We start from the raw sequence: 12,500 nt of genomic DNA, 5'->3' as shown, positions 1-12,500 counted from the left end.
ATGGCCTAAAAATATCGAGATATTAAAGGGGAACATTATCACAATTTCAGAATTGTTAAAACCATTAGAAATCAGTTCCCAGTGGCTTATTATATTTTTCGAAGTTTTTTTCAAAATTTTACCCATCACGCAATATCCCTAAAAAAAGCTTCAAAGTGCCTGATTTTTTTTCATTTTCCTGTGACGTCACATAGTGAAACCAATACAAACAAACATGGCGGAAAGAACAGCAAGCTATAGCGACATTAGCTCGGATTCAGACTCGGATTTCAGCGGCTTAAGCGATTCAACAGATTACGCATGTATTGAAACGGATGGTTGTAGTGTGGAGGCAGGTAGCGAAAATGAAATTGAAGAAGAAACTGAAGCTATTGAGCCATATCGGTTTGAACCGTATGCAAGCGAAACCGACGAAAACGACACGACAGCCAGCGACACGGGAGAAAGCGAGGACGAATTCGGCGATCGCCTTCTAACCAACGATTGGTATGTGTTTGTTTGGCATTAAAGGAAACTAACAACTATGAACTAGGTTTACAGCATATGAAATACATTTGGCAACAACATGCACTTTGAGAGTGCAGACAGCCCAATTTTCATCAATTAATATATTCTGTAGACATACCCTCATGTCAGCAGGCCAGGGAAGCTAGGGTCGATATTCTTCTCTTGATCATCTTTGGGACGGTGTGAGCCAAGACATCCAGGGGGTTTAGCTCGCTCGTCTGCGGGAACAAACTGCCGCCATTCCTTGCCGTGCTACCGAGGTCCTTTGTCCCTGAATTGCTCACACACTCCGGCAGATTCAATGGGGGTCTGGCGGCAGATTTCTTTGACTTTATCGTTGGAAATGCATCTGCTTTGAGTGTCGCAGGATATCCACACATTCTTGCCATCTCTGTCGTAGCATAGCTTTCGTCGGTAAAGTGTGCGGAACAAACGTCCAATTTCTTGCCACTTTCGCATCTTTGGGCCACTGGTGCAACTTGAATCCGTCCCTGTTCGTGTTGTTACACCCTCCGACAACACACCGACGAGGCATGATGTCTCCAAGGTACGGAAAACAGTCGAAAAACGGAAAATAACAGAGCTGATTTGACTCGGTGTTTGAGAAAATGGTGGATTGCTTCCCGATGTGACGTCACGTTGTGACGTCATCGCTCCGAGAGCGAATATTAGAAAGGCGTTTAATTCGCCAAAATTCACCCATTTAGAGTTCGGAAATCGGTTAAAAAATATATGGTCTTTTTTCTGCAACATCAAGGTATATATTGACGCTTACATAGGTCTGGTGATAATGTTCCCCTTTAAAAAAAGGCCATATTGCCCAGCCCTAATGTATACACACACACACACACACATACATATATATATATATATATATATATATATATATATATATATATATATATATATAAATACAGCCCGGCCCCCAGCCAAATTGTTTTAACCCAATGCGGGCCCCCGAGTCTAAACGTTTTGGGACCCCTGATCCAAATTAACATTTGCTGACCAAAAACGTTATAATTTTATTCATCGGGCGTCTCTCAAAGCCTACAATTTGTGCATGTGCCTTTAAATCCGTTCGTGTACAAGACTGCAAGGGTTGAGTGGACGCTCAAACACACACACACCATTTTATTCTGCCGTGTGTGTGCCACCCACAGAACCCAGCAACAAGGAAAGGAGAACAAAGCTGCTTAAATTCGGATTGTGTTCACTCATGTGAAGAGCACGCACGCACGCACGCACGCACGCACGCACGCACGCACGCACGCACGCACGCACGCACGCACGCACGCACGCACGCACGCACGCACGCACGCACGCACGCACGCACGCACGCACGCACGCACGCACGCACGCACGCACGCACGCACACACGAAGGTAACACAGAGGCCTTCAAGGGCTCTTAACTCTAATAAAACCAATGACAAGTATCGATGACATAACTCATTATATGAGTAGTATGTTCCATTTCCTTGAATTAGGATTTTTGTCAAAAATTTGGCACGGTCAGCAATAACCAACACATCCTTTTCCTTAAAATTGGGATTTTTTGGGGAGGAGAAAATGATGTACTGTCAGCAAACTCACCCCAGCGTGAGAGACAAAAAAGGGCAATAAGCAATATATGAGCGACGTATTCAGAGGCGCGGTACCTGCGCAGGGCGCTGGGCGGCAGTTTCCCCGGGCTGCGGTCGGACGGCGTGCTGAAGCAGCTGCTCTGGGCCTCCGGCAGTTCGCCTTTCTCCCGCAGCATGGCGGTGGCGGCGGACAGGATGATGTCCACCCCGTCCCGCATCCGCGTCTCCAGCGGGTACTCCCAGTCGTCGTAGGACACGGAGATCATTCCCAGAGGAAAGGCCTGGGCCGGGGCGGATGGAATAAACGTCTCATCAAACGGACAGTTTGGATGTATTATTTGAATTTAAAAAATAATACAAATGTTTTAGTCGTGACATAGAAAGTCAAACTCTTCTAAATTCTGCAAATAATCTGAAATTTGAGCAAAATTCAAAGAAGTGTTAAACTCTTGTTGCTTTTTGATTTTTTTGTGATTCTAAAACCTCCATAGAAAGTGTTTGAATTCAGATTTTTCACTACCGAATAAAGATGAGTTCCCACATAGTACACATTAAAAGTGAGAGACAGGAAGTGTTTGATTAGCCATGTGTGTGCTTGGTATATAGTCGAGTGGACGCCATGGCAAGCGATAGTGCCAAGGAGAAGCCAGTGCTTGAAAACACTCTTCTGTTGTTAAAATTGCCTGATGGGAACACTTTCACTTCAACAAATAGGCAACATTTTTAAAAACTAAAATATTAAATATTAATAAAACTAATATTTAATATATTTTATTTATTATGTATTTATTTGTTTATTTATCTTTATATTTATTATATTTGTATTCAATTATTATCATTTGTATTTATATTTATTATTTTATTTAATTACTTTATATAATTTGTTGTTACTTTTTTAATTTATTACTCTTTAAAAAAAAAAAAATCACCAAAGATTAAAAAAAAAAAACCTCAACAGTTAAAAAAAAAAAACCTCAACAGTTTTATGTTTATGCATTTGGTTCCCTGGTTGTACACAAAAGGAATCGAACCATGACCTTAAAACGGCGATACAGTACATACCGAGTACAGTATAATGCAGTGTAAAATTCAATGGTCAAATCAATGTCAGAACCTAACATTGATTAAACGTTGTCAAAAAGCATGTTGTTTCAACGTTGTTTGTGTTGTAAAATTTTGGTTGGGAAATGAACAAATTTCAATGGTCAAATCAACGTCAGAACTTAACATTGACTAAACGTCTACAAAAAGCATGTTGTTTTAACGTTGTATTCGTGTTGTAGAATTTTGGTTGGAAAATGACCAAATTTCAATGATCAAATCAACGTCTGAACCCAACATTGAATAAACGTCGTCAAAAAGCATGTTGTTTCAACGTATTTGCGTTGTAGAATTTTGGTTGGGGAAAAAAACAAAATTCAATCGTCGAATCAACGTCACAATCTGACGTTGAATAAATGTCAAAAAGTATGTTGTTTCAACGTATTTGTGTTGTAGAATATTGGTTGGAAAATGACCAAATTTCAATGATCAAACCAACGTCTGAACACAACATTGAATAAACATTGTCAAAAAGCATGTTGTTTCAACGTTATATTTGTGTTGTAGAATTTTTATTTGAAAATGACCAAAATTCAATGGTCAAATCAACGCCACAACCTGACATTGAATAAACGTTGTCAAAAAGCATGTTGTTTCAACGTTGTATTTGTGTTGTAGAATATTGGTTGGAAAATGACCAAATTTCAATGATAAAAATCAACGTCAGAACCCAACATTGAATAAACGTCAAAAAACATGTTGTTTCAACGTTATGTTTGTGTTGTAGAATTTTGGTTGGAAAATGACCAAATTTCAATGGCCAAATCAACGTCAGAACCTGACATTGACTAAACGTCTACAAAAAGCATGTTGTTTCAACGTTGTATTCGTGTTGTAGAATTTTGGTTGGAAAATGACCAAATTTCAATGATCAAATCAACGTCTGAACCCAACATTGAATAAACGTCAAAAAGCATGTTGTTTCAACGTATTTGCGTTGTAGAATTTTGGTTGGGAAAAAAAATAATTAAATGGTCAAATCAACGTCACAATCTGACGTTGAATAAATGTCAAAAAGCATGTTGTTTCAACGTATTTGTGTTGTAGAATATTGGTTGCTAAATGACCAAATTTCAATGATAAAATCAACGTCTGAACACAACATTGAATAAACATTGTCAAAAAGTATGTTGTTTCAACGTTATATTTGTGTTGTAGAATTTTGGTTTGAAAATGACCAAAATTCAATGGTCAAATCAACGCCACAACCTGACATTGAATAAACGTTGTCAAAAAGCATGTTGTTTGAACGTTGTATTTGTGTTGTAGAATATTGGTTGGAAAATGACCAAATTTCAATGATAAAAATCAACGTCAGAACCCAACATTGAATAAACGTCAAAAAACATGTTGTTTCAACGTTATGTTTGTGTTGTAGAATTTTGGTTGGAAAATGACCAAATTTCAATGGTCAAATCAACGTCAGAACCCGATATTAAATAAACGTCGCCAAAAAGCATGTTGTTTCAACGTATTTGTGTTGTAGAATTTTGGTTGTGAAATGACCAAATTTCAATCAAAATCAACGTCAGAACCCAACATTGAATAAACGTCGTCAAAAAGCATGTTGTTTCAACGTTGTATTTGTGTTGTAGAATTTTGGTTGGAAAATGACCAAATTTCAATGGTCAAATCAACGTCAGAACCCAACATTGAATAAACGTCGTCAAAAAGCATGTTGTTTCAACGTTGTATTTGTGTTGTAGAATTTTGGTTGGAAAATGACCAAATTTCAATGGTCAAATCAACGTCAGAACCCAACATTGAATAAACGTCGACAAAAAGCATGTTGTTTCAACGTATTTGTGATGTAGAATTTTGGTTGGAAAATGACCAAATTTCAATGATCAAATCAATGTCTGAACCCAACATTGAATAAACATCAAAAAGCATGTTGTTTCAACGTTGTATTTGTGTTGTAGAATTTTGGTTGGAATATGACCAAATTTCAATCAAAATCAACGTCAGAACCCGACATTGAATAAACGTCGTCAAAAATCATGTTTCAAAGTTATGTTTGTGTTGTAGAATATTGGTTGGAATATGACCAAAATGCAATGGTCAAATCAACGTCAGAACCCAACATTGAATAAACGTAGTCAAAAAGCATGTTGTTTCAATGTTGTATTTGTGTTGTAGAATTTTGGTTGGAAAATGACCAAATTTCAATGATCAAAATCAACGTCAGAACCCAACATTGATTAAACGTCATCAAAAAGCATGTTGTTTCAACGTATTTGTGTTGTAGAACTTAGGTTGGAAAATGACCACATTTCAATGATCAAATCAATGTCTGAACCCAACATTGAATAAACGTCGTCAAAAAGTATGTTGTTTCAAAGTTGTATTTGTGTTGTAGAATTTTGGTCGGAAAATTACCAACTTTCAATGATCAAAATCAACGTCAGAACCCAACATTGAATAAACGTTTGTCAAAAAGCATGTTGTTTCAACGTTGTATTTGTGTTGTAGAATCTTGGTTGGGAAATGACCAAATTTCAATCAAAATCAACGTCAGAACCCGACATTGAATAAACGTCGTCAAAATACATGTTTCAAAGTTATGTTTGTGATGTAGGATATTGGTTGGAATATGACCAAAATTCAATGGTCAAATCAACATCAGAACCCAACATTGAATAAACGTCGTCAAAAAGCATGTTGGTTCAACGTATTTGTGATGTAGAATTTTGGTTGGAAGATGACCAAATTTCAATCAAAATCAACGTCAGAACCCAACATTGAATAAACGTCGTCAAAAGGCATTTTGTTTCAACGTATTTGTGATGAAGAATTTTGGTTGGAAAATGACCAAATTTCAATGATCAAATCAATGTCTGAACCCAACATTGAATAAACGTCAAAAAGTATGTTGTTTCAAAGTTGTATTTGTGTTGTAGAATTTTGGTCGGAAAATGACCAAATTTCAATGATCAAAATCAACGTCAGAACCCAACATTTAATAAACGTCGTCAAAAAGCATGTTGTTTCAACGTTGTATTTGTGTTGTAGAATTTTGGTTGGGAAATTACCAAATTTCAATCAAGATCAACGTCAGAACCCAACATTGAATAAACGTTGTCAAAAAGCATGTTGTTTCAACGTTGTATTTGTGTTGTAGAATATTGGTTGGGAAATGACCAAATTTCAATGATCAAATCAATGTCTGAACCCAACATTGAATAAACGTCAAAAAGTATGTTGTTTCAAAGTTGTATTTGTGTTGTAGAATTTTGGTCGGAAAATTACCAAATTTCAATGGTCAAAATCAACGTCAGAACCCGATATTGAATAAACGTTGTCAAAAAGCATGTTGTTTCAACGTTGTATTTGTGTTGTAGAATTTTGGTTGGAAAATGACCAAATTTCAATGGTCAAATCAACGTCAGAACCCAACATTGAATAAACGTCATCAAAAAGCATGTTGCTTCAACGTATTTGTGATGTAGAATTTTGGTTGGAAAATGACCAAATTTCAATGATCAAATTAATGTCTGAACCCAACATTGAATAAACGTCAAAAAGTATGTTGTTTCAACGTTGTATTTGTGTTGTAGAATTTTGGTCGGAAAATGACCAAATTTCAATGATCAAAATCAACGTCAGAACCCAACATTGAATAAACGTTGTCAAAAAGCATGTTGTTTCAACGTTGTATTTGTGTTGTAGAATTTTGGTTGGGAAATGACCAAATTTCAATCAAAATCAACGTCAGAACCCAACATTGAATAAACGTCGTCAAAAAACATGTTTCAAAGTTATGTTTGTGTTGTAGAATATTGGTTAGAAAATGACCAAATTTCAATGGTCAAATCAACGTCAGAACCCAACATTGAATAAACGTTGTCAAAAAGCATGTTGTTTCAACGTTGTATTTGTGTTGTAGAATATTGGTTGGGAAATGACCAAATTTCAATGATCAAATCAATGTCTGAACCCAACATTGAATAAACGTCAAAAAGTATGTTGTTTCAAAGTTGTATTTGTGTTGTAGAATTTTGGTCGGAAAATTACCAAATTTCAATGGTCAAAATCAACGTCAGAACCCGATATTGAATAAACGTTGTCAAAAAGCATGTTGTTTCAACGTTGTATTTGTGTTGTAGAATTTTGGTTGGAAAATGACCAAATTTCAATGGTCAAATCAACGTCAGAACCCAACATTGAATAAACGTCATCAAAAAGCATGTTGCTTCAACGTATTTGTGATGTAGAATTTTGGTTGGAAAATGACCAAATTTCAATGATCAAATTAATGTCTGAACCCAACATTGAATAAACGTCAAAAAGTATGTTGTTTCAACGTTGTATTTGTGTTGTAGAATTTTGGTCGGAAAATGACCAAATTTCAACGATCAAAATCAACGTCAGAACCCAACATTGAATAAACGTTGTCAAAAAGCATGTTGTTTCAACGTTGTATTTGTGTTGTAGAATTTTGGTTGGGAAATGACCAAATTTCAATCAAAATCAACGTCAGAACCCAACATTGAATAAACGTCGTCAAAAAACATGTTTCAAAGTTATGTTTGTGTTGTAGAATATTGGTTAGAAAATGACCAAATTTCAATGGTCAAATCAACGTCAGAACCCAACATTGAATAAACGTCGTCAAAAAGCATGTTGTTTCATCGTATTTGTGATGTAGAATTTTGGTTGGGAAATGACCAAAATTCAATGATCAAAATCAACGTTAGAACCCAACATTGAATAAATGTTGTCAAAAAGCATGTTGTTTCAACGTTGTATTTGTGTTGTAGAATATTGGTTGGGAAATGACCAAATTTCAATGGTCAAATCAACGTCAGAACCCAACATTGAATAAACGTCATCAAAAAGCATTTTGTTTCAACGTTGTAGAATTTTGGTCAGAAAATGACCAAATTTCAATGATCAAAATCAACGTCAGAACCCGATATTGAATAAACGTTGTCAAAAAGCATGTTGTTTCAACGTTGTATTTGTGTTGTAGAATTTTGGTTGGGAAATTACCAAATTTCAATCAAAATCAACGTCAGAACCCAACATTGAATAAACGTCAAAAAGTATGTTGTTTCAACGTTGTATTTGTGATGTAGAATTTTGGTTGGAAAATGACCAAATTTCAATGATAAAAATCAACGTCAGAACCCAACATTGAATAAACGTTGTCAAAAAACATGTTGTTTCAACGTTATGTTTGTGTTGTAGAATTTTGGTTGGAAAATGACCAAATTTCAATGGTCAAATCAACGTCAGAACCCGATATTAAATAAACGTCGCCAAAAAGCATGTTGTTTCAACGTATTTGTGTTGTAGAATTTTGGTTGGGAAATGACCAAATTTCAATCAAAATCAACGTCAGAACCCAACATTGAATAAACGTCGTCAAAAACATGTTTCAAAGTTATGTTTGTGTTGTAGAATTTTGGTTGGAATATGACCAAAATCTAATGGTCAAATCAACGTCAGAACCCAACATTGAATAAACGTCGCCAAAAGGCATGTTGTTTCAATGTATTCGTGATGTAGAATTTTGGTTGGAAAATGACCAAATTTCAATGATCAAAATCAACGTCAGAACCCAACATTGAATAAACGTTGTCAAAAAGCACGTTGTTTCAACGTTGTATTTGTGCTAATATACATTGTACCGGAAAAAGTACCGGATTCGGTACCCATCCCTGGTCCTCAACATACTGTAGTACTAAAAAGCTGTATTGATGTCACTTATATGGCACAACACTACGTTTCAAGGACGTATTTGTTGTGAAGTGTCCTATTTAGAACATGGACAACAACCTTCTAACTCCACTTCACAAAAAGCACTGAGGTCTGGTTGCTCCATTCTCGGTTCTGCACGGACTAGAAGAAGACCGTTCTGGTTTTTGTCGAGCGTGTTTCGGTGCGGACTCCTTGGCTCGACTAACATCTTCAGCGCACAAAAAGGATGAACCGTCTTTCTTTCCGACAACGTAAACAAATATGTCACCCCCCTCGCCCCCCCTCCCCCGCGTCCCCATGTTTCATTCACAAGGTGGGCCAGAAAGCGTCCAGTCAGCTGTTGCTGCGCCTTGAAAGTGTCCGGAAAAGGCGATTGATGGCTGGCAACAAAAAAGGAGAAGGCAGGCACGCGAGTGTGAGTGTTTGAGCCCGGAGTGCATCTGAAAAAACCGCTGAGGAGGCAATAAGAAGACCGTAAAAGCTGGATTTAATGAATTAACTCGTATTGCTCTTTATTAACGCCACAAGAGGGCAGCAGCCGGCTCGCAAGTGACTAGTGGTGCCTACTTTTATAGGCGTGGACCAAATACTACCGGGTTTTAATTGGTGTGGTGATTGTGTCCGCTTGCAGACTAACGTAAACAATCCGTCAAGGCAGACTTGGCCAACTAAGTAACTAAGTAACGTTGCAGTTGTCAACACCAACAAAGCAAGTATTCTTGGTAGAAAACACTCAAACTTAAAGCAAAATGCGCTAGCTTGATGCTAATTCACATTGGATTTGACAATGGCAGGCTACTATTAGCATTAGCGTTTTTACATGGCGATTTCAACACCATCTGAATGTGGTAGTGAAAACTACAACTAAGATGAATGATCAAACAGCTGGTGTGTAAACAACACAATACGTACAGTATTAACACTTTGTGGGGCGCAGCATAACACGTTTGACTTTGTGAAAAAAAGCTACTTCCTAATTAGCCTGTACAGTACTGCCCTCTAATGTCTTGGACGTGCAACTGCATTGCAAATGAGACTCAAATGTTGTCATAAAACCAAGTTCTAAGCAATTGGGGGGCGTGAGAGGCATTAGCATAATAGCATCTTTAGTGTTTGTACAGAACTATTTTGATGCATACAGGCGTACACTAAAGGGGGGGTTGCATGAAAAAAGACTGTAATCAAGAAAAATGTAAGTGAGAGCAAGTTTTAAACAATGGGGGGTGTGAGAGGCATTAGCATAATAGCATCTTTAGTGTTTGTAAATAACTATTTTGATGCATACAGGCGTACACTAAAGGAGGGGTTGCATGAGAAAAGACTGTCATCAAGAAAAATGTAAGTGAGAGCAAGTTTTAAACAATGGGGGGCGTGAGAGGCATTATCATAATAGCATCTTTAGTGTTTGTAAAGAACTATTTTGATGCATACAGGCGTACACTAAAGGAGGGGTTGCATGAAAAAAGACTGTCATCAAGAAAAATGTAAGTGAGAGCAAGTTTTAAACAATGGGGGGCGTGAGAGGCATTAGCATAATAGCATCTTTAGTGTTTGTACAGAACTATTTTGATGCATACAGGCGTACACTAAAGGAGGGGTTGCATGAAAAAAGACTGTCATCAAGAAAAATGTAAGTGAAAGCAAGTTTTAAACAATGGGGGGCGTGAGAGACATTAGCATAATAGCATATTTAGTGTTTGTAAAGAACTATTTTGATGCATACATGCATACACTTCAGGGGGGGTTGCGTGAAAAAATTCTGTCATCAAGAAAAATGTAAGTGTGAGCAAGTTCTAAACAATGGGGGGGGGCGTGAGAGGCATTAGCATAATAGCATATTTAGTGTTTGTAAAGAACTATTTTGATGCATACAGGCATACACTTCAGAGTGGTGGTTGTGTGAAAAAATTCTGTCACCAAGAAAAATTTAAGTGTGAGCAAGTTCTAAACAGGGGGGGAAAGGTTGGGGGGGGGGAGGCAATAGCATAATAGCATATTTAGTGTTTGTGAATAACTATTTTGATGCATACAGGCATACACTTCAGGGTGGGGGTTGCATGCAAAAATTCTGTCATGAAGAAAAATGCTACTTAAATAGAGGGGCCGGCCCCACCTGGGGGAGTGCTGTAAGGAGGGGCGTGAGAGGCACTAGCATTTTTGGTGTTAGTAATGAACCATCTTGACACATACAGATAAATAATAAACCTTAACTTCAAGTAGGGGGGGCATGAAAAACATAGTGCTGTAAAGTGTTAGGGATACGGGGGGCGTGGGGGGGGGGGCGTGAGAGGCATTAGCGTAATAGCATATTTAGTGTTAGTAAAGAACTATCTTGACACATACAGATAAATAATAAACCTTAACTTCAGGTGGGGGGGGGGCGTGTAAAATGTAGTGCTGTAAAGTATTAGGGATGAGGGGGGGCGTGAGAGGCATTAGCATAATAGCATCTTTAGTGTTAGTAAAGGACAATCTTGACACATGCAGATAAATAATAAACCTTAACTTCAGGTGGGGGGGGGCGTGAAAAATGTAGTGCTGTAAAGTGTTAGGGATAAGAGGGGGAGGGCGTGAGAGGCATTAGCATAATAGCATCTTTAGTGTTGGTAAAGGACTATCTTGACACATGTAGATAAATAATAAACCTTAACTTCAGGTGGGGGGGGCGTGACAAAAAAGAATTGAGAAAGACTGACTTGGTCTAAAGTACTTGTTGTGTACCTCTGGTGTAAAGTCGGGGTTTCCGGTGGTGAGACTGGACACGATCCAGATGTAACCGGCTCCAATGAGGCCCAAGGAGCGTGCCTCTTCTAGAATGTACCTGTCAAGGAGTTACACAGCCAGTCAAAAAGATATGACCCCGCCCCCCCCCAGCTAACAAAAGGTGGTGGCTCCTTACACCGCCTCGTCCTTGGAGCAGTACAGCAGGATGACGGGACTCTGGATCCTCTTGAGGGCGATGTGAGACTTGGAGTTGGGGTCGCCGTCCATAGCGTCCAGCGTGACCACGCTCTGGAGGTCCCAGCGCACAAAGCTGCGAGAGTGGAGCGTTCACATTGTGAATGAAGTGAATTATATTTATATAGCGCTTTTTCTCTAGTGACTCAAAGCGCTTTTTACATAGTGAAAACATAGTGAAACCCAATATCAATATCAATAACTGATACCTTCCCGGTAACAGTTAGAGATGCTACCTCAGTAGAAGCGTTTAAGTCCCATCTTAAAACTCATTTGTATACTCCAGCCTTTAAATAGACCCTCCTTTTTAGACCAATTGATCTGCCGTTTATTTTATTTTCTCCACAAGGGAGAGGGGGGGAGGGAGGGGGGGGGGCACAGGTCCGGTGGCCATGGATGAAGTGCTGGTTGTTCAGAGTCGGGACCCGGGGTGGATGTTGATCATTATTGTCACGGCGCATGCACAATCCCGCTAGAAGCGCGCCGGGACACGCCCCTGCTCGCTCTGCACGCATCGCGGCCACGCGCCTGCAAGGCTGCAGGCAATCGTCGATCAGCACACCTGGGTCTGATGTGGGCAGGCAGCATAAAGACCAACGGACCCGGATATCCAGTGCCGGAACGTAGTTCACTCTCGCAGTAAGCATCCT

General features: G+C 38.6%; 1 protein-coding gene across 1 annotated transcript in view; it reads right to left on the bottom strand.

The window, feature by feature from the left end:
• The window catches only part of grin2ab (glutamate receptor, ionotropic, N-methyl D-aspartate 2A, b), a 344,912-nt gene that overhangs the window by 97,977 nt on the left and 234,435 nt on the right, over positions 1-12,500 (bottom strand). Inside the window, exons 6-8 of the mRNA XM_061984206.1 lie at positions 11,792-11,926; positions 11,614-11,713; positions 2,164-2,369 (exon numbers count right to left, since the gene is read on the bottom strand). Of these exons, the coding sequence (XP_061840190.1) occupies positions 2,164-2,369; positions 11,614-11,713; positions 11,792-11,926 (441 nt within the window). The remainder of the gene's footprint in view (positions 1-2,163; positions 2,370-11,613; positions 11,714-11,791; positions 11,927-12,500) is intronic.

Source organism: Nerophis lumbriciformis, linkage group LG25, assembly GCF_033978685.3.
Source record: "Nerophis lumbriciformis linkage group LG25, RoL_Nlum_v2.1, whole genome shotgun sequence".
NCBI classification, from domain to species: domain Eukaryota; kingdom Metazoa; phylum Chordata; class Actinopteri; order Syngnathiformes; family Syngnathidae; genus Nerophis; species Nerophis lumbriciformis.
Note: the sequence above shows the minus strand (reverse complement) of the source record. Positions and strands in the feature narration are given on the sequence as shown.